Source organism: Xiphophorus maculatus, chromosome 4 (genome assembly GCF_002775205.1).
Source record: "Xiphophorus maculatus strain JP 163 A chromosome 4, X_maculatus-5.0-male, whole genome shotgun sequence".
Taxonomy (NCBI): Eukaryota; Metazoa; Chordata; class Actinopteri; order Cyprinodontiformes; family Poeciliidae; genus Xiphophorus; species Xiphophorus maculatus.
Window position 1 is genome coordinate 27,656,847 of NC_036446.1, and position 27,675 is coordinate 27,684,521.

Consider the following 27,675-nt stretch of genomic DNA (forward strand, 5'->3'; position numbering starts at 1 on the left):
ATGTTTCAGATCATAAAACAAATTTAAGAAAACAAAACAAATCTGGATAACTGAAAAAAAAAACATAAAAGTTGTTCTATGATATGATTTGGGAGCAACAGCTTAATACCAGTTAAGGTCAGGGTTCATGATTCAACAATAAGAATTAAAGACTGGGAGAAAAAGGACACAGAAGTGAGTCAAAAAGGACCAAAACAAAAGTTTTAGAGTGGCCCAGTCAAAGTCTGGCCTGAGATGCTGTGGCGTGACCTAAAACCAGTGATTTGTGCTTGAGATAAAACTTTCAGCAAAGAAGAGCGGGCCAAAAGTCATCCACAGCGACGTGAAAGACTCAACGTCAGCTGCTGCCAACACTTAATGGCAGTTCCTGCTGCCAAGATTGGCACAACCAGGTATTAGCATTTAGGGGGTTGGTGTTGCTCCTAGGGTTAGAGTGTACTTAGTGAGGTTATCTGTGTCTAATGCTAAATGTGGAACAAATCAAATTTTCCAAACATAACCCTTTAGGGGTGTTCATAGGGTGCTCTCTTGAAAGTCTCATGACTGATTACATACAACAGATTACTCAGATTAATAGCGTATTTTGTTCACAGGCTTTGTTTCCATTGAGTGGCTTCGAGGCTAAAGCAAGAGAAATGTCCAGAACCGAAGCCTCTCCTCAAACTGAATGTATCTCTGCAGGAGTCTTGCCTTCCACCAGGACCTGAAGGCTGAATCAATGGATGTTGTAAATAAGGTTTTTAAAAGTGAGCAATAAACAGATTGAGAGGGAGAGCAAGAATAAAAAAAGAGAAAGAGAGTGAGTGAGAGATGTCTGAAAGTTGACTAGATCTCTGAAAGGTGCCTGCTACTCACCAAATGTAGCACTGAACAACAAGCGCTTGTGGGCGAGCGAGGAGCGAATTCAATTTTTGACGCGTTTGGGAAATCACGGAGCCCTCTCGATTTCCGTCTGTCTCAATGACATGTCTGGGCCGTTAAGCAGCCCGTTACTTCCAAGCAGCAAACCAACTGCTCCGGTGACAGTGTGTGAACCTCGGATCTGTGTTAATGCGTCTTTGATCACAGCACGGATAGTGTGATTTTCTCTTCCCAATCTCTCGCTCGCGCCGTCTCTCTGCTGTGCAGCAGATACGTGGAGAGTGTTGCACGTGCCAGTCTGACGTGTTACCCTGTGAGGTTGCCCTGGAGATTCGTGTGAAACACGGTGAGAGGTGGTCAACAGCTGTAGCCTCAACACGGGAGCAACATGGTAGAGAAAGAAAATCTAATCTTGCCATCTTCCTTTCCAATTTCACCACCCGTTGTCCTCGTCAACCACTAGCACCAACAGCGCTAGTCTCCTCATCCCGTTGCAGCCTATTTGGCATTAACTATTTTTGCAATTTCCCCTCATTAAGCACAAGTCATGCTATTTTTTTTTTCTTTTTTCTTCGTCCCCCGTTGCCATGCACCGCCTAGAGAAATTAGCTGCTGACCAGAATGGACTATTTGTAAGTATGGTAATACGTTTTTGGCGTAGAAGCCTTTGTTGACGACTGAATGGTGGCGCAGTTGGTAGCAACGCTGCAGCAAGAAGGTCCAATATGTCTGTGCTCATTAAAAACGAGTGAGAGCAAGATGTTCAGCGGATAACAAGAGGGCCGTCTCTGTTTTGTTGATTTTGAGCTTTCAGTCTGTCTGTTGTGGGACATATCAGATGTAGAAATGCTGGCAGACTTTATGAAGCCTAACACTAGCCCACCGCTACATACTGGGGTGTTAGTAATAGTAGACATGATAATACAGTTAATGGCAAATACAAAACAATACAAGTGTGACCTTTGAAAAAAAATTGATCTCTACTTAAAATTTTAAATTATGTGTAGGATTGTGTTTTAAGTGAAATCCTGTTTGATGACTTTATACTGGAACATGCACAATACACTCAGTGTTGATTGTTTTATTAGGTTCCCATGTATCAAATTGGCTTTTTGAGTTTGTGGTCAATTTCTCCTGGGCTTAGGTTTTAATAAATAATTGTTTTTATTTTTTTAAATGAAGACCAACAAGATCATCTAATGCTGTTTTTCTCAGCAAAAGGAACATACTTTTGGAATCTTTCACCTACAGAAATAAGTTGGACTGATATTCAACTTTGAAATTTCAAGGGGAAAGTGATATTGTAGCTTGCGCAAACATACATTTACAGTAATATAGTCATTATTCGACAATTTTTACTGACATAATCTAAGTATCATTTTACATGTTTCTCTTAAAATTATAAGGCATTACAGTTTTCACTGATAAATGTACGAATAAGTAAATAATTCCAATGAAAACAAACGGCAATATCACACTGTGCCTACTCCAAACATAAGTAATTAATGGCTGCTAATGTCCAAGATGGCTAAAAAGAAAACTAAAATTGGAAATACTATATTTCTTATATTCACTTGTATTTTAGCACTTAATCAGAACAGATCAGGTGAAACCTTTACAAAATGTTTAACTCAGACATCAGGCACAAAATTCTGATCACTCGTCTGAAAAAAACTATTGAAAAGTAAAACCTCTGGCCAATGTCTTTTTCTGTTCAGCACATTACACACACGCACAAAAAAGGAAAAAAAAAAAAAAAACTTTGGAAGATTTCTCGCGCCAGCCTCTCTTCCACTCAGCCTGGTACGTTTTGCCACTAACAAGATGTCTGATGATATCTGAACAGACTTACAGGAGCACGTCACGTCTTATTCCCAGATACTCGTTGGCTTCTGTCAGACCGCAGCTTCCTTCCCCACTCCGTGAGAGTCGGAGCCTCGTCTGGACAGGTAAACACGACCTCTCTTTCTTGTCGACAGGCATTGTTAAAAGGCTGCTGTGGTCACGTTAGAACCTGGACCGGACACGCGGGCCGAGCTATTCTGGCCCAATGCGCACGGTCCCCTTCTGCTCTACAAAGCTGATGCAGAGGAAACATGATGGGGAAAAAAAAAAAAACACCAACGGACTGGACCCCGCATCAATAATGACGGACGTTTTGAAATATAAAGGATAAGAGCAGAAATCGAAGATGAGGCAACAAAGCAAAGAAGAAGCTGGAAGAAGAAAGGACTGAATAGATTCAAACGTTTCTCCAGGGCAGGCAGTTTGTTCAACATGGCTGCCTGAGCAGAGGAACTATGACCAGGGGGTTTTCACGATGACAAATCATTTCCTCCTCTGCTTTCTAGCCTCCTCTCCTAATTTCTGTCCTTTCCTCGCTCTCTTTCCCATCTCCTCCTATCAAGCAGCGTGCTGTGGAGTGTGTTCCCTCAGCTCGCGCCGCAAAACATTCTGCTGGACTTATTGCAACTGATAAAAACTCTGACATCTGCTTGTCCTACTTACCAAGAGCACACACAATCTAAAGCTTTTCTCGGAAGCCAGTTCGCCTCCACCAATTATAAACCTCTTCCCCTAGGTGGCCCCGAATCAAAATCCCTAGATGTCAAGTTCGCAGTGCAACACAAACACCAAAGATCACAAAGAGTCAGCCTTTTTTTTTCTCTTCTTCTTCAAAAGCATCAGATGGGACGTGCGCTTCGTGCACGTCGTTTTTGCTTCCTCAGCTACTATCACGTCGATGACTATGACTTTGCAACAGAGGTGCAGGGAAATCGCAAATCCTAGTCCTGGGAGTTTTGAATCGATTGTAAAATGCTCAAAGATCTATTTTAGTTGTATGCCTTCGCGGCTCGTATTTGTGAGTGTGCAGGAAGTCGCATCCACTTGGCCACCATAGAAGGCCGTGTGTGTATTTTCATTAACTCTGATATTAAGTAATTGTTTTATATAGATGTACTGGGCACATTGTCGTTCTGTTGTCAGTCACTTCATTTAAACAGAATATCTAGACCATTTGAGTTGGAAAACTTGGTTCCTGAATTAAAAATTGCACGACTGGACAATAAATCAATAACAATATACTGTATATCACGATAGACATGTTATCAATATTGATAAACAATAGATCTGGCACAATATCCAATATACAGTATATAATATTCACTGAACTCTGATCCAGAACCGCACAGCATTGTGGGGGATGTAGGCACAGGAAAGACTTGTAACTGTTCAACCTCTCCCTTCGAGCTAATAAGCAAGGTTGGTGGCATCAACTAACTCATTCACTGTTTGGTTACCTAGCAACAGCTTGTTTAGGTTTCACCACGGCTTACAAAAAAAAACACAACGGCCTGGAGAGAAAACTGTGGATAAAACAGGAAAGGTCATGGCACCAGTTTGGCAGTATTTAATTTATTTAAAACAAAAGAAACAAATCAATAACTATCGCTAACTACAACTACGGATATCGACTGATATGAAACACTTATATTGTGACATGTTGCTCAGCCATATTGTCCAGCCCTATTCTGAGTCGAACTGTGACCCCACGAATCGGAAATGGAATCGGATCTACATTGAAAGAGTCAAATCTCTACTGAGTCAGTCGGCAGGATGTTGAGGTGGTCACGTTTCACAAGTCGATCACGGAAGCTGAAGATCAAGCGGGATACAAACGTGCACACGCACACAAGTCGGTTTCCACCAATGGAAGGCCACATCGAGGTCTCTTGAAAAGATGAAATGCGTGCGCCGCGCGCGCCGAGCTCATTTAAATCTAGTAATCTTTCAGGCTTAGCCAGCTGCTTGCTGCACATCAGCGGATATAAAACTGCGCGCTGCTTTCTCTCACCGAGGAACTGCTCGCTCTCCTGCTGTTTGCCTCCTGTTACGCCATCTTTCCCTCAGGGAGGGAAGAATTGCAATCAATTAATGCCGAGATAGCTTTAGAGGTCAACACAAAAGTGTCTCACACCATCGACTGAGACATTCTGCCCTTTCTCCATTGCTCAGTCACCCGCACTCCACAGTTATTTTTTTTTTGTTTTTTGAACGCCGAGCGTTGTGTAAATAAAATGTCAGAGCTTTAACTTAATTTTCTGAATTCGGCCAAATTGTTAAGTGCACAGCAGATGGAAGGAAATGCTGTCTACAGGGGCCAATTTGTTAAAACTGCTGCATTTATCTCAGATCAAGAGAAAGAAAAAGAGATTGGATTTATTGCCAAGACCACTGAGACACTGGCTTTTACAGATAAATGAACTTTAATGACAGTCTGGTCCTCAATACACAAGCTTTTATATAAAGTTAGGTCACCCTTTTCAGCTGTAACAAGGTTTAGCATTTCATCGATGTTGAACGAAAAGGCCTGACTCTCTCCATCTCCACTTAACTTCATCCTGTCTAGTTGAGGTCAACGATCAATGGACACACACCAAACTTGGTCACCTGTGTCCTTATCGACTTTGTTTTGTGGATTGGTGTGCAGCCATGTTGCAATATAAAAGAATCATCTCTGAACTGGTAACTTATTGATGAGAGCGTGCAATTAAGCAAGATTTGACATGAATTAAAAAAAAACAAACAACTTGCAGCAGCAAAGGTTTAACAAACAGTTTTTTGTATCCATTTGTGTGTTTTCACTGTGCCTAAAGTTACTCTTTCTCTAACAAGGCAAAAACAAAATGCTCTTTGACTCAACTAGCGACTCTAAATTTGCTCTCTGCTTGCCCTGTGAGAGGAACCTGGCCATGGACTGAATAAACATCAACGTTTTGTCAACACGGTAGATGGACAGAAAAACTGCAGTTTCCGCATACTCACCAGTTCCTCGTTGTTCAGGGTTGACCTGTTCACCAGAGCAAACGAGATGCCTGCCTTTCGAGCAGTGAGGGTCTGTTGGAGGAAGAGAAAACCAGGGTCCAATTTCAGCGTGATTCGGCGCATTCTGTTATTGAAACGTTTTCATTACGAAATCAAGTGATTACGTGGAATCATTTTGCCAAAAGACATTTAAATCAAACTGACTCTGGAAGCAAGTGTCCTTACCAAGGCCTGGGATTTCCAGGTGTTCGCGAATGGCAATTAAAAACAAAGAGAGAGAGACTGACTTAGAGAAGTAGCACGAGTGTCATGGCTGAAAACACAAAACGGCAGACAGAGTTAAACTTGTTCATTATTACTGAGCGCAGAGGTGTCTTAACTGCCATGCAGGACTGCTGGTTGAGGCATAGAGCTCTCCAGAAAAATTTAGCTATGCATAAAGAGAGATTATCCAGCTGTTGCGTGATTGTTTATCCGCTCATGCAGTGGACGCAACCGAACTGCAGTCATGCTTGGCATCTCTGTTCATTTGTCTGCTGGATGAAGCTTTGATCATATTTTCTGCTGTCTGCTCTGCACATTGGTTTGACACGAAGAGAAACACACGAGACAAACACGTTCGTGAATGGGTGAAGCCAGATGTACGTACGCAAACACACTTTGAGCAGACTCGCACACAGTGCTGTGAAGAAAAAGTGATTGAGCCCCCTTTACTGATTTCTTCTGGTTTTGTTTTCCTGTCACACTCGATATTTTGTAAAAACCTTAATTACAGGTTTGTCTCTTTTTTAATATATATATATATATATATATATATATATATATATATATATATATATATATATATATATATATATATATTCTCAGACAAAGATAACCTGAATTGAAAGAAACTGCAGTGCTCGAATAATACTTTTAGATTTAGTAAGGGGTGAAAGTTATCCAAATCATCCTGGACTTTCGTTAAAAAAAAAAAAAGTAAATAAATAATAATACATAAAATATTTTTTTAAAGTATTCAGAAATTTGTTGTACAGCAGCAACTTCCAACTGGCAACGAGTGTTTTTCGCTCCCAAGGGAGCTTGGCCAACACCTTGCAGAATTGCTTTAATTCAACCACACAACAAACTGTCTCTTTAAGGTCTGTTTGCCATTCGGATTCGAGTACAGACTTCAAACAGGCCACTCCAAAACCTTCTATTTGAGAAGTCTTTCTTGTCCTGCTGCATAAGGCGCCGGGGCTCAAAGTTGCAAACTGATGACCAGACATCCTAGTTTAGGATTTCCTGGTGGTCAGACGCAGATGAAAACACACGGCCACCATGTTTAATTTGGTAGTTTTCCAAGCAGCGGTTTAGGGCTCGAATTTCCTTCTCGGCTCGTCTTTTTTTTACTGTTAATTCACTAACGCTGATCGTAAAGTGAGGCAAGTGAGGTCTCCGGTGCCTTTGTGGCCTCCTGGATCAGTCAATGATGCGCTGTTGGAATAATCTTAATAGGCTGGCCACTCCTGTGAAGGTTCTACCCGGTCTATGTTTTCTCTGATAGGAAACGGATGCAGGTAATGACTAGGCCTGTCACAATATGAGCAATAAATCAATTAATCGCATAATAAATTAAAACAAGCTCAATAATTTCCATTTGCATGATTTATTGTTTTTCTATTTTCTCTCTCTTTTTCTACAGAAAAAGGTGTTAAACGTCGTCAGATTTGGTCTCAGCTAGCCCTTTTTTAAAGGAGATTTTTGTTTACAGAGACTCCATAATTCATTTTATTTGTTGTTTTTTTGCTTATTATTTTGGATATTTAAAATATCCTTCAGTACCAGTGTTAAATATTGATTAGAACTTAAAGTCTCTTCATCCCTGAGAATGTGTTCTTGCATTATTATGCCATTACCACTATATTATTTGAAAATGGTCTCAAAAGGCAATAATGTAATTGTTTATTGCAATAACTTCTAGGTCTATTTAACATCCAGCAAAATTTGTTATTGTGACAAATAACTAGTCAGGCTTAGTAATGTCTAACTGTTTTACCGGAGCCCCGTGGAAATTGATTTTTATTCCACTCCAGACCGATAGTTGGCGCCACTCAGATGTTTCTCCATTTTAGATGATCGTGTTGTGTTGCTCTTTAAAATATTTGGCCTCTTCATGTTCTCAGGCGTGGGTCTTAATTCTGAAAGTCGGGGTATTGGTTGATTTGGGCAACTTTTTCCCCCATATATACTGTACATACAGTACAGACCAAAAGTTTGGACACACCTTCTAATTCAATGGGTTTTTTTTATTTTCACGACTATTTATAAGGCAAGAAATCCCACTTATTAACCTGACAGGGCAGGTTGACCTATGAAGTGAAAACCATTTCAGGTGACGACCTCTTGAAGCTCATCAAGAAAATGCAGAGTGTGTGCAAAGCAGCAATCACAGCTAAAGGTTGCTACTTTGAAGAAACTAGAATATAAGGGGTATTTTCAGTTGTTTTATACTTTTCTGTTTAGTGCATATTTCCACATGTGTTATTCATAGTTTTGATGCCTTCAGTGTGAATCTACAATGTCAATAGTCATGAAAATAAAGGAAACTCTTTGAATTAAAAGGTGTGTCCAAACTTTTGGTCTGTACTGTATATATATATATATATATAAATATAATTAAAGTCCAAGGTAAAAGCCAAAAACATCAGAAAGCTTTAAGTAGGCCAATGCTTTCTCACAGCTCTGTACATATATGCACACACTCTTCAGCCCAGACAGTCAAACATATACACTTGTGCACGCCCACACAAAATAAACACAAATCACACACGCACACTGATATGCACGCACACACACACACGTGTTAATAAGCTCTCATATTACAAAATTTACTGTGTTTGGGTGAGCGTAAGGTCAATAAGTCCCAGGCTGAGGGGAGTTATGTAACAGAGGAATGCAGACATGGACAGCTGACAATACTGGATCTGTCTTTACCACGACCCTCTCGTCTCCGCGGCCCAGCTATGGTAAAGATCCATGGTAGCCATGGAGAATGTGGGGAGGAATGTGACCTCTACATGAACCGTGAGTGTTGATGTAAGTTTATCAACATGCACCAGCACTGCTGAGGTTGCTGCGGGCAATACAATATAAAAGACCGTGCGTCCAGAGGTAATAATCTGTCAGTGCTTTGAGAATGGATGATTAACTTTTTCTTTCTTTTTTTTCAAATGTATTTTTGTTATTAATTTTCCATCATAAAAGCGGGGAATCCCTGCTGACCGTTCCAATCAAAAACAAAGACAAAAGAAAAAATAAAAAATTATAAAAATTATAAAAAAAAAAAAAAAAAAAGGCGCTGTTGCTGCCCTGAAGCAATCACACAGCAAATGGGGGACATTGACAAAGGGGAGGCATGAAAGGGGGACCAATTCGTTTGCTGACTACTGACTTCATCCTACGTGTAAAAGGCTTGCTCAGTGTCACTTTTACATGATTTAAAAGCCTCACACAGTTAAATCAGAAGTCAATGAAGTCTCTTTGGATATATTTTTGGGTTGAGTTGTCAACATTTCGAGGTAAATAGTGTGTTTGGTTTTTTGGGGGGTTTTTTTGTTTTGGGTTTTTTTTCCCCCTCCCCACCCCGACACCTGCCGAGCGACAAAAGACGACAACTGGCGAGAGCTATGTTGAAATCTGACAACTCACTGAAAAATATCACCCATAGCTTTTATGGGTTCATGTAGGAATGGCAAATATACATGTAAAAAATATATAAATAATCCAAGAAGATTAAAAAAGGAAATTAAAAAAAAAAACAAAAAACGGCAACCCATACTTACCAAGACATTGTTGGTTATTAAATTTAATGAGAGATATGAACAAATACAGCATCAACTCATGTTGTTCACTGTGGTACAAAACATTCATTAGCATCCATGTGTATGACATCAAGCTGCATTATCATCTGCGTAAAAAAAAAAAAAAAAGCATTTCGTGTGACTTCGATCGAAACTGGGAGAGAATATCGAACAGATTCATTCCAGAAAGATTTGAGTCGTACTGTCGTTTTGGTTTTTAGGCTCTGGGTACATGAAGATGGAGAAACGGACACATGTGGGACGAACGCGTGTTGTGGCATGTAATAGACAGTTACAGACAGAAACAGACATGAATATTATTACTGGCATCATCGCAGCCTGCTGCCTCTCAGAAAGAGTAACCATGTGGCACAGTGCTAAAGTGGACCTCGCCGCAACAAGCTTCTCTGTGGGATATTTTACGACACATTATGTTGCAATAAAAAAACAAATGGTGGAGCTTCACTGTGATGCTTTTTTTTTTTAAAACACTCATTCTGGGCTAATTAATCAAGCAAAAGAGTTACACAGTTATGGTTAAAATCCCTGCACCTCAGGAGCCTTTCATTAACGGGCATACTTTATGTAAATCTAATAATACTTCAAGGCTTATTATTTGAACATGCGGTGTTGTGAAAAAAGTATTTGCCCTCTTACAGATTTCTTTAGTTTTTCTTTTTTTGTTGTTTCTTGCCACACAGTGTCCAAATAATGATCTGAATTATATGGTGTGAAAAGGCGATCCAAACCAACCTGGTCACATGTGAACAAAGAAAATGGCTCCTAACCTTAATAAATGGGGTTGCCAACCTTGATGGCAACAACTGCCATTAAGCGTCTTTTAAGTTTATTTTGTAGAAATAGTTTCGCTGAGCCACGGCGGAAGGTTAAGCAGCCTGTTTAAAAGCATGCCACATGATCAATTGAGTCAGTACTTTAACAGGTCATTTATCAGTCAGAGATGGACTTCTTGCTATACTTCAGATTATTGGCTTGAAGCTTGATGAGTATGAGCTCACATGCTGATGTTTAGTGGACAATCATTCACTGGTGGCTCAAAGTCTTAGAAAATGGCATGAAACCATTTCCAAACCAAATATAATTTCATTATTAAGACCTTTTTGCCTACTTCATGTTGTCAGACGGGTACCAGTTAGGTGATGTCTTGATTCCTCAGGTCTAATTGTAATCTGGCCTGTGCCTTTTTAGTAAAACTGAAATGCGTCTAATGAAAGTTAGGTGATGAATTTTAGATCGGATGAGGTTGGTTTGGACACTTTTCACCGTTTAAAAAGCGTACTTCACGTTTATTAAGGCTATTTTAAATTTTTTGAATTAGTTTGATGTTCTTATGCATTGAAGTGTGGCATCTGCAAATACTTCGCCATCGCACTGTATAGTGTGTATATTTATACATTTTCCAATCATTGGAGTTACTTCCTACACCGTGATTGATCCAAGTTTTAAAAATCAATCTTAAGTTTTAATACTGACTTGAAACCACATTATGCAAGATCTCACTTCAGCACTGATAACATTGTCTCCTATAGTTACCGCAAACTAAATCTGCTTCTGTAAAGCAGAACAGCGTTCTATCAAGGTGTCAGAGACGATATTGTTGAGCTCAGCAGAGGCCAACACTCACACGGCACAAGAATCCGCGACTGTAGCATAACATAGGGTCACGCTGATAGAGTTGACATAAATCACATGTAACCTTGTTGAGGCAGATGACTCACCAGGTCTCGGACAAGAGGCACTGTCCTTTTGCGGCGCAGATCTGGCATGCTGTCAATACCATAAAGAATACTGCCAGCCCTGTAGAAGTGGACAGATTTAAGGGGTATTAATATCATAATAATGCCATGCTGGGCGAACATTACTACAGCGAAAGGGGGGGCCGAGATTTACGCGGCCAGCAAACACCATGGATCATGCCTCCTTCCGAACCTGCCGTTCCCCCACATTCCCTTCGCTTTGCATGGTGCGAACCTCCTACAGTACCCTAAAAAACTCAAAGAAACAGAGAGGATCCACTGCAGCTCAACATCCTTCTCTCTGTCTTCTAAGTGATTTTTTTTGTCCCCCTGCCTTTACAGACCTACTTTTACCGGCATCACCTTAACTGTCACTCAAAGCCTCTTTAATGACCTCAACATGACATCGGGGGCCCCAATGCCTCCACACAGATAAAGCTCCTGAAGCTCTTCTGTCAGCCTGTGTCGTGACACGCTGAGCGGGGCCTTTGCTCTGGCTTCTGGGCTGACTCTATCGGATGAAGCAGCCCAAGCCGCAGATAGCTGCTCGTCATGGGCGTGACGGGATCTCGTGCTGTGAGATTCCGCGACGTTAAGATGCCGTGACATTTCTTGCGATACGAAAGACTTGTTACTTGTTACCGACTCTTATTAGGAAGTGTAAGAGTTAGTAGTTCTTGAGTTGTTTTCCTGAGGTGTTGGTTGGCTCGGTGCTTGCGCCAACCGCGCTAACTGCACAAGCATTAAAAGAAACGGCACTGCTTTTAAATCAGTTGCGTGGCAGTGTTTTTGAAAGCCTGGTAAAAAAGAAAAAAGTTATAGAGTGGCAGACAATCAGACAAAAGCAAATTTTTGATAGAGCTGCACAATATACTGCATCACAATCAACACAATGTTATTGAGTGCAATATTACAATCACAAAAGACTGATTAGATGCTATATTTGAAGCCATGACACTATCAGTGGCACTATTAGAATATTTCCTGACCGGTACCAATATTGTGTGAATTTTAGGGTTCTGTTTTGTCAAACCAAGTGACCTAAGCCTTTAACAGCCTTAACATTTCAATTAAAGTAAAAAAAAAAAAGCATAAAAGTGCTATTATCTTTGCTTAGGATAAAATAGTGAGACTTATTTGTTTTGGTGCAATATTTTTTTAAGCTAATCAAAAAGTTTTCTGTATTTGTCCTTCCAATGACATGTCAGACCCAATTAACAAAAATTTATTTCGATTTCTGACTGAAGTACCGCTAAATATTAGCTATACATATATATTTTATCTGTTGAATTGACTTTTACTGTCATTGACGTCCACAATTTAAGTGATCTGAGCTCAAAAAAAGGGCTGGCAACATTAGAGTTCAATAAAAAAAAATTATCACAATCGGATGTTTTCCAAATAATTTCCAAAAAAATAATCTATCCACTTTTCAGTTATTTGACATTTGAGAAGCAATGTAAAGGCCTTAGTAGTTGTGATTTCACTTTAACTGTCGTGTGTCAAAAACAGGAAACACGATCCTTCAGTTGGAAAAACTCTCTGCTTGCAGTATTTCAGTGAACTGTTCCTGAGACTGAAAGCATCAAACTACACAGGAAGTCCCATTTGTGTAATAGCGAACCAATCAGATCATGACATGAGCTACCACTCACCCTCCGGTCTGCAATCCAAGCAATTTGGGATCCAAAATACTGCGAGGCTGTAGAGAAGAGAGACACAGTGTAAGACCAGGCGTATAAGGAGAGTGCGCAGAACAAAAACAAACAGTGGCAGAAAAAGGAAAATGAAAAATGCACAGCATGACAACGCTTGGGAAACGGCATGTCAGCTCAGGACTGGATAAATGACTGGAGAGGGCGGGGGGGAGGGGTAGCACAGAACAAGGAGAGAGGAGGGAATCACTACAGGCGAGATCCAAATTATTCCACAATGGTGTAATTTGTGGGCTCAAGACTGAGAGCTTTGCTGCACTACATGCTTCAGGCAAGATTCGCCTATTGTGTAACTCTCCCTCCTCACTGGACAAGAGCCTATTGTAAAACACATCATTTAAAAAATATATATATGCTGAATAAAGGAAAAATCAACTTAAAATTACTACAAATTGGTACATGCTGCGTTCTCCTCGATCCATACAAATTTCACCTTTCACTGAGCTTCAAGAAAACACTCAGCTACGCGCACATGGACAATAGGTACAAAAGTTGTCACCACGTTGACACAAGGACACACATGCACATGCAAGAAAATCACACGTGTCCAATTAGGTGATGTAAAATAGTAAAACCTGAGTATCCAAAGCACTGGCGTCTGGAAGGAGAGAATGACAAGAGGAGAAAATGTTAGAAGGGATTAGCTAAATGGAAAATGCCAGGGGCTTTTGGAAACTTTGTCACTTTTCTTCGTTTGACGACACAGTTGTGTCTTCAGAAGAAACTTTTGCGGAGATGGAGTCAGGCGACTTAGAGAAATTATCTCTGAAGAGAAGAGCAGCTTGAAACCAACAGAGGATTTTTGTAAAGCAGGCATTTTTGGCGGAAGATTAGCAAGATCTAAACATTTCTGGCACAACTTCAACTACTTCCAAAGTGCATGGAGAGGGACAAAAATCAAGTGAGGAGAAAACTGTAGCATCACCTGAAATACTTAAGAAATCGCCTTATTGGCTTACATTTCAAAATCATTACAGGTGAAGTTAATAACCCTGAATTTCCTCATAATGCATAGCTGATGTGTTAAAAGTAGAAGAAATGGGCAAGCAAGGACCAAATTGTGATGGTTTGATAATAAGGTCACATAATTGGCTAAGATGGTACGCAATAGGCACAAAAGACAAGCTGCAACGTGACGTCACCCAGCCAAAATCCCAAATAAACTGCTTACCGACAATGACTAGAATTGGTTTTGCTGTCAAGTTGACAAGTTAATACACCAAATCTTATATATATGCATGATATATGCAAAAGAAAAAGGGATGCAGTACTTTGCTACTAATTGTCAACATAACTAGATAAGTTCCAATGATGTCACAAGTCAAAGGTCAGTAAAAAGTTTTAGTTAAAAAAAAATGGTGAGGGAGAGGGAAGTAGGTAAGTTATGCTAGCTTGACTTTGACTACCTGGCCATGTAGATGTGCTGCAGAAATTGGTGTCCAGGTAAGAACAAGAAACGGTGACTCACAACCCAACTCTCTTTAAATCAGCTAATCCATTGCTGTGTTCAGACAATCACTTATTAATAATCGCTGAATAAACATCAAGCGCGAAAACATAATGCTGTTCTTTGAGTGGGAAATGTTTGTATTTTTTGGTGTCGAATCCTTAGAAATTAGTGGAGCTGTTTTCAGTAAGTTGCTTTTGAAACGGGTCTGTGTGGAGTGAAGCCAACACAGAGAGCGAGATAAATAAAGGATAATAGGGATTTTAAGTTCAACATTTCTTGAGGAATGTAGCAAAGTTCAGAAGGATAACGGCCCCTGCTACAAGTGTGTAAGGTGACTCGGGGAAGTGTTTGAGCAGCAAAACAATGAATTCAAGATGTTGTCACCAAATTCCAGAAGCCACAGATCTCAGTAAAAGTTAGCATTTGAGTTACGGTCCATCCAATTCTGGACCAGAGTTGAACCAAGTATGGCAGCAGATGCCATAGCATCTGATGCTAGTTGCTATGGTGCATCTTGGTGCTGGTTGCCATGGTATTTCTTCAGTGTGTCCAGTGGAGTCAATATCTTGGTGGATCAGGGTGTTTTTGCAGCAAAAAAAAAAAAGGTGATCATAATGAAATGCCTGATTGGTATTTTTAACTAAGGAATTTCAGAACCGTCATTAAAAGTGTTTGCCTCTAATCGATAGCATCACCTGAGTCAACACTCATGTTCATGTAGATATGAAACATTAGGCAGGTACAATCACTTAGCCTCATGTTACAATCTTAAAGACCAAAGCAGGAGATTAGAAAAGCAAATGTCTAATTGTTGTCCTGGTGATCCATGGGTGATTTTACGACAGCATAATCAGGACATAATGTGTTACTAAGAGACTACAGCTGCTCGCAAGAGAAAGATCAAATTTTAATTCTGATTAAAACGGCCCAGCAGGCTGTTCATCGTTAGAAGTTTGCTTCATAAACAACAGCGCGAGCCAGAGTAGCTTTGCTGTTAAATTTTTTATGCGCTGCATTCCATCGTGCTTGATCGGTTTAATTAAAAGCAAAAACTGTTGGATTAAACAATATTCGTCAATAACTCTTCCACGTAACCATTATGCTGAACCTGCATATCGACCCAGAGAGCAGTGATAGAGCTTTCCTGCCATTACTGCGCACCGCAAGTCCAGATCTTTTTAAGATGAGCGACCCTCGTGGAAGCTCTGCGATAACAGCGGTGCGATAAACGTCTCCCGGTCAGCACATGGTAGATTGTAAATACTAATTAAAAGGTTGACTCTGCAAGGGATTTTTTTTCCTGTTGTTTTTTTTTTTTTTCCTTTGCGATCGTGTTGTTTGTGACATGAACTCCGAAGGGGAGCTGAGAAAACTGCATCTCAAGGAGAGCTAAGCTGCCAGCCGCACTACGGACAGCAATCAACTGAGTCCCTTTCAGCAGAGCCTTATAAGATAGAGGCATTACTCTACCTGTAAGTCTGCAGCAGCACCAGATAAAGCCAGGTTACAAAGATAGGCTGTAGGCTGCTGATATAAACCTAATTTCACAGGAGCCTTAAATCTGTGGAACAAAAATGTAATTGATTGATAGAAACCCTCAGTGTGTGTGATTGCGTGTGGGTGGGGTGGGGGGGGGGGGTGCTAAGGGACGAAGTGCTGTGGAGGTGACAGCTGCAGTAACAAATCCTTCTTTCAGTCTCATTGCTGACACACACGGACACACTGTACATAGATCACAGCTCTGTGGAGCAGTAAAGCTTGCACCTGGCTAGCAGTATTACCAGAACTGACCAATGCCTCCCCGAACGCAACCAGGGGGACTGACACCAGTCCAAATGTAGCGGTGCAATGCCCTTTCCTTTCCTTACAAATACAAATGCCTGTAGAGGAGAGAGAAAAAACCCGTTTTATCTTGGATTTATTTGCTGCTGGGTTGCCTGTTTTTTGAAGTTAGGCCACTTTTCACAAACTACTTCTCATTCCAATGCTCCTAAGAACGGTTGTAAACGGCATAATGGAAAGGCATTGTTGCGATGACACGCTGAAGGCGGAGTGTCGGAAAGAGTAGGAGCTTCTTAAAGAGACAAAGGCCAATTTCAAGGTGTCAATTTGACTGAATGAAACGAAGTTACTTGATTGTGGTATAAAATAGCACTATGTGCCTGGAAAATACATAATACCACCGCTTTAACAGATTTCAATTGTCTTTATACCCTTGAAGCTTTTCTACATTTTATCAAGGTTCAACCACAAACTTAAATGTAATTTGCTAGAACACTTTGTGTTTTAGCCCAGCACAAAGTAGGTCATTTTTCTGAAGAACAAAGTTTATTCATGGTTGTTAAAATTTTTTGGGCATGAATATTTATTTTGCTCACTTTACTTTGATATCCCTGAATTAACACAAGGGCAACCAAATTGCCTTCAGAAGTAAACTCAATAGTAAATAGATTGCTCCAGTGTGTAATTCAATATTAGCACTCTGAAGCAATCTGAAGGCCTCTGATGTTGTTTTAAAGAGCTACTTTCTTCATGAAGGCCCCAAGACACACCAAGCGGATGAAGGATAAAGTTGTGAAGATGTTTAAAGCAGTTTTGACATTTCAAGAAGCTCAGTTAAAAATCCAGGACTACTGCACAACTGAAAATCTGGCTTTTCACCTGAATTGCTAGGTTGAGCACTAAGCAAACGTCCCGTTTTAACTCTGGAGGAGCTGCACATATATCAGTTTTTAGCCTTTTAGCAAAATGCTGCACACAGTAGTGGCAAATCTCCCTAAAACCACAATCCCCACAGTAAAATTGGTGTGGCAGCAAGACGCCACACCAGAAAAAGATTGTTAAATGTTCCAAAAGTGCTGAGACTGGAGCGGAGATTCATATTCCAGCAGTTCAACAGCCCTAAACACTTTATGCCCTGCTATAAAGTATGGTTGCATTTCTTATTGTGCATTTTCTAGCAGGCTGTTTGACAACTCCTTAAAGTCCTAAAAGGTTCTTCCCAGACAGCATAGAGGCCAGCACTTCACTCCAGCTCTAACACCAAATTCAGAATTATGTTAAATTAACCTAATACACGCAGTGAAAGGCAATATGCTATTTAATCTCTGTATGATTAATAATTTATTACTTTAATTTAAGCTCTGTATTCCTGTAATGCAAATTTGATATAGGATAATTTTTGGGGGGGGAAGAGACCTTTTTAAAATGACGTGTCTGCAGCTTAGTTTATAATGGATCTCAATTTCTTCCAAGTGGGAAGATTACCATATGCAGGTAATATGGGTTTCCCCAGGCTGCTCAAAATGACCAATATTGCTACCATATTTTAAGATTCAAGAAAAAAAGTCACAGAGGAACTTTTTTTTTTCAAAGTATAAGAAAATCACACGATTTGATATTGAGCTCTTCTAAAATACCTATATACCAGGGAGATGCTTATTGCATGTCTGTGGCACACATGGTAAATTATAGTTTAAGAATGCAAGTTAAATATCACCATTTCTACTCAATCCTATCAGTCAACGCTAGAAGTAGAACTTGTCTGTTGCTTATCCTATTTAATTCATAATTTTACTTTGTCAAAGAAGCTTTTCATTCCCCCCTACAATTAGCAACAACAAGAATCTCTGATCTCAAACCAGTAAGGCTCACATACTGTATGACTGGCTTTTGCAGAAAATAAGACCTAATAGATTCCATTAGAAAGTCATTCATGACTGCAGATTAAGACAAAAATCCACCTGCCTTCATTGGCTGCATGTAACTCCAAGTCCTTAGCAAGGTAATGTTACCACGTCTGTCTCTAATGTTGCACATTAACAAAAGAAAAACTAATGTTGAGTGAAAAAAAACCCTGCCTAAAACAGCTTTAGTTATTCCAAAACCTTATTCTGTGATAGTCAAATAAAAAAGCTTTAAAATGTCTTGAAACTGATGATAATTACCATGGTAATTTGGAAGATGAAACGGAGGAAACTGAGCTTATAATAGGCACATATTTCAAAGCTGAACTTTTGAACATTTTGTATGCCAGCCATTTTTTTTTATTACTGCCTGACATTAAATCAAAACACTGCACAGTCAAATTACTATTTGCTTAATGACTAAGGAGTGAAAAAATAATCATTTTAAAATAATTATTTAACTTCTATAAAGTTCAAAAGCTTACATATGTCTAAATTTGCCCTTTAAACTCCATGGCTTTGGTCAAATGGTTCAAGTTTTCTTTTTCAAAACTTCTCTCAACAGTTTGTGAAAGGTTTGGCCTGAGATAACTTGTCAATAACCTAAGGTTGTAGGTTATTGTTTCTATGGGATTGAGGTCAGCTCTTTGTGAAGACCACTCCAAAAACGCTGGCTTTGTCGTCAGTGACAAGTTTGTCAGTGTGCTTGGGGTCATTTTCCAGCTAGAGGACAAATCTGTGCCCAATCTGAAACGTGACCTAACTGATGTTTTGAGATGTGTCTTCAATATTCATACTTAATTTCCTTTCCTTATGAAGATGTTCTCAGGGTTGAAATAGTTCCCCTTATTCCTCACACTGTAGAAATAGTCATTATAGCCAAACACTTCAACGTTAGCATCAGCAGGGATTCCCTTGAGTACATTTGCAACCGGAAATCTTTATTTTTGTGCTGCTCTTGAAGTGATTTTTTTTTTTTACATCAGGCAGTAAGAGGGGGAAAAAAAGTTCTTTTTTCTTTTTTTACATAGTCATCTTTTTTCACAAGGTGCATGCAAATATCAGGTTTTAACTGCACAAATGCCGTGTTCCTGATCATTCTTATCCAAATCCTATTCAAATGTTTTCTGAAAACTATATGTGGTGACATATTTTAACAAGAACAAAATTCTCAAAGTCAGTAAAGAACGGTCTCAGAAACATTTGATGACAACATCTACTTTAGGTTTGTGTATTTCTGCAGAAAACTGAACAGATTTCTTCACAGGTTCAGTTCGGACTTTATGCCCAGAAGGTAAAAGTAAGCAACAAATAATTTCAGGCATCATGTATGGTAGTGGCTCATCTATAGGCTACGATGGCGTACATATTCATATTTAATCTGAAAGACAACTTCTCCACATTGTGTGTAAGGTATAAACAGATTTTCTCCTTGTCCTCCCACATACCAGTTCAGACAGTGTGCTGAACTGGATGGAAATACAGTACATCAGATTCTCTGCATATGCATTTTTCATATCCACACTGTATCAGGAAGTGATGCACTAAGCATAAAGAGGGTCTACCTCCCATGCTCCCTGAGGAGCAAACAACAAACTTTACTCGCATCAGGCCTTTATAAATATTCCTAGCGAGGCTGACCTGGTTACAAAATGCCCTTGAGGGGTGTAAATTAGCATCTGACTGCAGACTCTACTGTAGCCGGTTGAAGACAGATGTAAGAGTACAGCAGCGCCGCTGAGACTCCCTACGTTGCTCGCAGTCAGGCCAGACGGGGCTCTCTGGACCATGAGCGAGAGGCGAGCGTGGCGGCTCCGAGGGATTTGATTGGTAGCAAATTGGACACAATTTGGCCCCAAACTTATTTGTGTTGCCAGATTTTTAAATGTATTTTCATACAGCCGATGGGAGATGAGAAGGACAGACAACAAAATAATGTAAAAGCTTTTTGGCTGAAAATGTATTTATGTTTACAATGTCTTAGTAAACGATCAGTGAAACAAACCTTTTTACTAAAGACAAAATCTATAACCTTGAGTCAAAGGAAACATGTTGACCAGGTGTATGAATAATTTTGGGTTTCATTCTAATATTGTTTACAATTCAATTAAAGCAATAAAGTAATCTATTAAAGGAATTTTTTTTTTTTTAAATGCAATACATTGCCTGGATAAGTTGACGTGCGACAACGAACTCCTGTAGTGCTAAAGACAGAAATATTTTCTACCAAAGAAAACATGCGGGCCCCAACTCAAATAAAAGCGACTCTGTGCTATGGTGTGCTGAAAGCCAATCTCATTTCTTAAGAAACAATATGAAAAGTTATTTTCAGTGCCCAGCCAACAGTCCATCACTGGTAGAAGACCAAACAAAGTAAAACACGACGGTAGCCGCATCATGATGTGGGGTTTCCCTTCTTCAAATAGAACTGGGGTGCTGTCATGGTAACTGAAACAATATTCAGTGCCATCTATCAGTCATTTTTCACTGAAACATTTCTTTGGTTGCATTGTACAGGATATGTGTCATGTTAAAGATGTGTAAAATTGTTTTTTGTTGTTTTTTTCCCCAGTTTCTTTCATTATGTAAAAAACAGGGATTTGTAACAGGCTGCGTTCCCTTTCAACAATGTATTTGAAAACAAGAACAGAGTCCATTGCCCACTAAAATTAGAATATAGACAAGTCCATATTAGGAGGTGAAAAAAGAATATATGAAGATCTCTCAGAACCCGATTATTCTCACTTCTACTATGTTTATTCCATGCAGCCTCTGGGATAGTGAGATTTGATTTGCAAGCTACGTTCCTGACCTAAACTGCCTTACTGTGAGTACCTCGGTGGGACCAGGTGGGTCAAGAACTTTTGATTTGCAGCAGGAACAGAAAATTTCATAGCGGAAGGTTTTTTTCATGCCCTGTGGAAAGCAGTTTCATCAATGAGTCAATTTTATTGTTTGGTGAAACTTGGCCTTGTCGGCTATACTGCATCTTGATTTAAGGTAAGAAAGGCTGGGAGAGACAAAAGCTTAATTACAACCAGATGAACTAGAAAAATGGCCCACCATTAAAAAAAGGGCAAAAGGTGAATATTATAAGATCACATAAGGTGTATGATAGTTTCTTGCTTATGTTGTTAACATCTTCTGCCAGAAGGCAGTCGTGTTTTTCTGAATATTCATTTGGACAACAGCCACATTGGCGCTTTTAGCTTTACTCTTTGAGTAACAAACAAACTATAAAGCATTAATCTCAAGATAAAGTGCCTTTGTCAGAACTCTGGGCTTTTGGGTTGGTTTTGCTTCTCATTTTATTTAGCTTCATGTTTTAGTTCACTTTAGTTTAGCCCTTCATGGTCCTTTTGATATTATTATTTGAGGAATTTAGTGAAATAAGAATTGTCTTATTGCTTTCCTTATTTTCAGTCCTTCATAGCGTTTCTAGGTTTGTTCTTTAGTTACCTTAAGTTCTGTCCTTGTTTGTCTGAGTCCATGTCAAGCCTTCTTTAATGACAATAGTTTAATTCTATTTTATCCTTCTAGCTTCCCCTGTAGTGTTACTAATTCTTATTTTGTCTCTTTAGGTTCAGTTAGTCTTTCTTTAGTAATTCTAGTTAGGTTATTTCTTTGTTTAGATCTTCTTCTAGTTTCTCTAGCTCTATGTTCCTTAGTTCTTATTGTTGTTAGATCAGCCTTGTTTCTATTTAGTTTTGGTTATGGTTTCCCTCATGTCCTTCTCTCCTAGTTCATCAGGTTTTCCTTACTCTTAGTGTCTTTTGTATTAGTAGTATTTTTCAGTTCCCCGTTTCCTCCCTTTTGTGTTCCTAGCAGATCTTCTTAGTTTCCCTATGCCACCTTCTCCCCTCAGCTAGCTCCTGTGCCAATTACTCTCACCTTCAATCACTCTTCTCATCTAGCTAGGCCATTTTTCCGTTTACTACCTCCCGGTATTTAAGCTCCTCTATCCCAGTCACATCTCGCCAGTCCGTCTCATCACCTTGATTGTAACTACCCATGCTTCCCTCCCTGGATTACCTGTTGTTCCCTCGTGTTTCCAGTTTGTTTTGTTTTTGGATTTTCTTGTACCCTTCGATTTTGGATTTTTTGTTGGCTAATTTTCTTCATTAAAACATCAATTTATTTCTACGTCTACTGCCTGTTGCATGATGTGGTGTCGGGTCCACCCCAACACCACATCATGACAGCCCTTAGCAGATAGCTATCTCTTTTCAGTTTTGCAACTGAAAAGGTTTATCAACTGTAAGATTACTACTGATTTCACTAAAACATGTAAAGTTATCAACATGAACATGTTATCAAAATGTACCAAGTCATCTAATTCATACCATACATAATGGTTATTTGTTAGTCAATCAACAGGTTCTTCCTTTTTGTTTGTATGTCTGTATGCATATATACTGTACGTACTTACCTAATAAGAAAGTATGAAACAAATGGTCTTAAACTTAAAGACAATTGAATGCGTAACTAAGATTTAGTTGGGTTTTTCACTTTTCTGTAACCTTAAAGCATACACATATTACAAACTTTTGAGGCTTCATGAACTGCAAAAAAAAAATCAAAGTGATGGTATAATAAAGGTTAAGAAGGGAAAAGTCATACCTCCTGCCAGAATCTGCTGCTCCAGTTCAGCCATCTGTTTCCTGTAAGCTCTCAGTGCTGCCTCCTTGAACGTGGGTCGGACACGCTTCTTGGGTGGCGTCTCCACCGGCTTCTCCTCTGGAACATTCTTGTTGTCATCCTCCTCCTCCTGTTGTTGTTGTTGTTCCTCTTTATCAGAAACTTCAACAGCCTCCTCTGCTATTTCCTCTACCTCGTACAACTCTTCTGCACCCTCTTCCATCTCCTCTGTTACATCGTTATCCTCCGTCTCATCAGGCTCTTCAACATCCACATACTCAACCATTGCATCGTATTCTGCAGTGTCCTCGGTGAGTTGGTTGTCATAATCCTCGCTGTACTCTTCTACGTACTGATCATCCAAGCTGCAATCATACTCCAAAACTCGGGTTTTGTTACTTGCATCAAAATCACCCGGGGCCTCCAAATCCTGCGATGCCTCAAGATCCTGAGAGGCATCATCGTCTTGAGAGGGCTCAATGTCGTCAGACACATCATAGTCCTGAGAAGTCTCACATTCCTGCGCAAGCTCATCTGTGTCCTGGTTCTCGTTAATATTAGTCCTGTTTTCCAGATTAGCTAGTACCTGTTCCATCACTTCAACGTAGTGAGTCTCACTATCCACAGATAGTTCTCCTGTTCCTGCAATTGTATTTTCCTCCTCCGCCTTGCTGAAGACAGGTTCCGCACGAGCATCCGTTTCTGTTGTAGCAGGGGAACTATTTGCAGTAGAGGTGGAGAGTGTTCGGAAACGCCCCATAAATGAGGAAGAAGAGTTTGTTTGTTCCTCTGGAGGAGCAGGGGTGGCTTGGGAGCCAGATTTCCAAACAACCTCCAGAGCAGACTTAGCTCTTTGGAGAGTGGATCCAAAGCCAAAGCCAAAGGACTTTTCACTTAGATCGATACTAAGTCTACTACTCCAGGTTTTTGGAACCTCCTCCACTTTCTCTGTTCGTATCTCACTCTGGCTACGGTACATACTTGAGGACTTGCTTGGGGCCTGGTGAAAGCTATGATTAACATCAAGTTCAGGGAATTTTTCACTGGCACCTGTTTTTGAGGGTCCCTTGGCAACATCTTTAGAAACTGATTTAGGTGCTACCAAGGGAACATCTGTTGGAGATACTTTAGAAGGCTCGTTGGGGGTCACTTTAGAACTCTCTTTAGGAGCTATGTTTGAAACTTCCTTAGGTAGAATCTTAGAAACCTCCTGAGCAGGTACTGTAGTGGTTTCCTTAGGTGGCGCTTTAGCCACCTCTTTTGGAACCTCTTTTGGTGATGATTTTAAAGCTTCTTTGGTAACTTCTTTAGTAACTGCCTTTATACCCTCTTTAGAAATTACTTTCTGGGGTTCTTTAGCAATTACTTTGGGGGATTCTTTAGGAGTTACTTTGGGGGATTCCTTAGGAATGACTTTGGGGGATTCCTTAGATATGATGTTAGGGGATTCTTTAGGAATTACTTTAGGGGGTTCTTTGGGAATGACTTTAGGGGAGTCTTTAGGGGACTCTCTAGGGGTTGAATCTGGAGTCCAGACAGGGGTATCAATTGGGGTTATTTTAGGGCTCTCTTTGGGCGACTCTTTAGGGCTTTCTCTAGGTGTGATTACAGGGCTATCTTTTGAGATTGCTTTAGGAGTGACCTTAGCAGTTTCAATGGAACTTAACTTTGATGTCACTTTAGATACTTCCTTACCTATAGGCTTAGTAGTTTCTTTGGGTATAAATTTAGAATTGTCTTTATGGACGACTTGAGAGCTTTCTTTAACAGCTGATTTTAATGTCTCTTTCTGTAATTCTTTAGGGGATGTTTTAGATGTCACTTTAGGTGAACCTTTAGCCGAAACTTTTGTGTTTTCTTTTGCCAATATTTTAGATGTCTCCTCTTTAGGAGTAGGGACTTTACTTGTTTTGGGTGTCACTTTTGCTGCAGCTTTAGAGGCTTCTTTTGATGATATCTTTGTGCTTTCTTTTGTGATCACCTTACATCCTTCCCTTGACTGCCGGGAAGAAGTCTTGACAGCTTCCCGTTCTGTGATGGGAGGAATAATATGGGTGGTGATAGGAGGTAAAGAAGCTTCTCTGTCAAGCATCATAAACTCCTCATCTCCTTCAAACTGCAAATCAACCTCCTGACACTTGGTAATGTTCTCTGGAAATCCAGGAATAGTTGATGGGTCAAAAGGGCTACTGACCTCTATTGAAGCTTCTAAGCCAGAGTCAGCTCCTTGCTCCAGATGATGCCAGTCTTTCCATGGTGAAAGATCACCTTGTAATGATACCTGTGAGCCACTGTAGTGGCTTCTATCACCGGACATGCAGACAAGTCCATTGCTAACCCCACTATCAATAGTTTCAGTAGTCTCAACTTCATTATGTTCATATGTTTGATTATCATGAGGATGGCTGGGGCTAGCATACCAAGAGGAGGCCATGTCCTCTTGTTTTCTCTGCCACAGTTCTTGATCTGAGGAGGAAAGGAGGGAGCCACCATTTGCTCGTGTGAAGTATTGACTTTCTGAAAAATCTTCAGAGTACGACTGGCAAAGTTTTGAACAGTCAGACTCTGAACGACTAAGTTTTGGAGTTGAATAATCGCTCTGGGAAAGCCATCCCGGGGTCATATCAGAGTAGTAAGCCTTTGCATGCTTGTCTGTGTCATAGTAAGAGTCGTCAGCATAGTGGACTGTTCCTGAGTAGCCTGCTACGTCTCCTGACCTGCTGTGGTCATGGGATCGCCTCTTCTCTGATTTGGACTTGTGAACAGGCTTTGAAATAACCATTGCATATTTATTCCTGCTTAACTCATCCAGCTCTTTATCACTGTCCATTGAATCCCAGTCATCACTTTCTACTACTTTCTCCTTTCCTGAGACTTTTATATCCATACTTTCATATGTTTGAGAGGATGACATTGTTTTGTCTTTCCTGTCTTTTCCATCATTTGTTAAACTATCAGTAGATACTGTAATCCCTGTACCTTTGAGTTTGTAGCATTTCTTAAGGACTACGTCTCTGTCTTGGGGTGTTGCAAAAATGACAATAATAGGACGAGGCTTCGCATTAGAACATTCTCTTTGTTGCCCTAACCTGTGAGCTAGCTCAATTTTAATTGTTTTATGGGCATCAGTGAAACCCATTTTCTCTTTCAATATTTTGTATATTACACTCTCTGTTTTTTCTGATCTTTCTTCAGGAACATTGAGAAACCGCAAGGTTGAATTATTGGCCTGGTGGCTAATCTGTTTAATGTAGTCATGGATATCTCTTGTTTCCCTTCTTGACTGGACAAATCCTGATCTAAGCTGTTCAATCTCACTCTGAACTACTTCCACACTGCTGGAGATCTCATCAATTGAGCTCTTAAGGGCATTTACATGGCCACGAAGCTCAGATAGTTCCGTTTCTATTTGACTGATCCCCTGAAGCTCCTTAAAAATCATTTCCATTACATCCTGCGTCTGACTGATGCAACCTGTTGAGGAAGAGCCAGGCTCTAGGGTAGAACTCTTTTGTTGTCTTCCAGCACGGTCCAGAGATTTGCTTCGAATGCCCAGGGTTTTCCTCCAATTGCTCACGTCGGAGTCTGAGGAGACACATTCCTGGCTTTTTTTCCATTTCCTTAACTTACGTAGAGCCCCCAGCCTAAGCGTATGTAAACTAGAGCGTTCCACCCGTTCCCCCTCCGAACTGCCATCAGAGGGAGCTAGACTGATGAGGCTCTTCCTGTTTCGTCTTACTGGCATAGTGTGTGATTTATGCTCATCTAGTCTCCGGACAGGTTTGGTCTCACTCAAGGAGTCAGAGTAACTGCTGTCAATCGAAAGAACCTCAGAAAAGATACTTTCATTATTATTTAGAAAAAGAGAACTTTTTGGGAGTCCATTTGCTATAGCTACACGATAGCTGAAAGTGGGTGACAACGATGAGCAGTCGTTCTTTCCGTCGTCCTCTTCAAGCGATATGTTACGTGCCGAAGAGCATTTGGAAATCTTTTTGACAGTTGTCTTTAGAGTGGTTGAGAGAGTTAGATTATGTGCTTGCAAATCAGCGGTTAATTTGGGCTCTTTATTTTCACTTCTTTCTTTCTTCTTAATTGGGTTTGCCAATTTCTTTGTAAACATTCCTTTGCAAATCTTTTCAATATAGAATAACACAGTCTTGATTAGCGCAGAAACCATGGATGGCAATCCGGTGGATTGTTTTTATCATCGGCTGAAAGAAGAGGTTGGCTTGTAATGGAGTATGGGTGAGCCAAGCATATTCAGGCGCTGAATGACAGAACAGAAGCCGAGTTCACAATCACTAAAACCACAGTTTGTCCAGAGGCTGAAAGACTTTTAAATCCAGTTGTCTTCCACAGGAAAAAGAACAGTTCTCTGTAAGACAAAAAAAAGGGAAATTGTTCATGCAAGAGTAAACATAAAGTTCATACGTAAATAAATATTTAAAACCCACCTATTACAGTTTGAATTTGCAAGATAGTTTCTACTGATTTGAGCCTAAATCCAGCGTTAAAATCTAGTCTAAAGTCTTTTGCTTCAAGTCTTTAAATCCATGAAATTTAGTCAACCAATAACCTTTCTCCTGGTTAGGAATTCAAACTGTACTGTTTGCATAATTGAGAAACATTGTTGTTATGACATGCTGATGGGGATGTTGGAAAGAGTTGAAGCTTCTTAAAGAGAAACTTTGATTAAAAGTTTAAAAAGCATCAGAGGAAAATAAGAAGTTATTTTTTGATTTAAGTAGTATTTCCAAGTAACACAGTTGCTTGGTTGTGCTATGAACTGGCACTGTGTGCTTGGGAAATACATAAAACATCCTCTTCAAAAATCAACATACAAACAGTGTTACCAACTGCACTGAAATGTGCTTAAAATTTATGAAGCATGAT

General features: G+C 40.0%; 1 protein-coding gene across 3 annotated transcripts in view; it reads right to left on the reverse strand.

Moving 5' to 3' along the window:
• LOC102230312 (protein unc-13 homolog C) overlaps positions 1-27,675 on the reverse strand; it is a 156,258-nt gene that overhangs the window by 118,797 nt on the left and 9,786 nt on the right. For 2 of the 3 annotated variants that reach the window (XM_023332689.1, XM_023332687.1), the window contains exons 2-7: positions 22,762-27,157; positions 13,581-13,603; positions 12,946-12,992; positions 11,273-11,351; positions 5,914-5,919; positions 5,689-5,760 (exon numbers count right to left, since the gene is read on the reverse strand). In XM_023332689.1, coding sequence (XP_023188457.1) covers positions 5,689-5,760; positions 5,914-5,919; positions 11,273-11,351; positions 12,946-12,992; positions 13,581-13,603; positions 22,762-26,959 — 4,425 coding nt within the window. In that variant the 5' untranslated portion in view covers positions 26,960-27,157. The remainder of the gene's footprint in view (positions 1-5,688; positions 5,761-5,913; positions 5,920-11,272; positions 11,352-12,945; positions 12,993-13,580; positions 13,604-22,761; positions 27,158-27,675) is intronic. The other variant, XM_023332688.1, reaches the window with a different exon arrangement.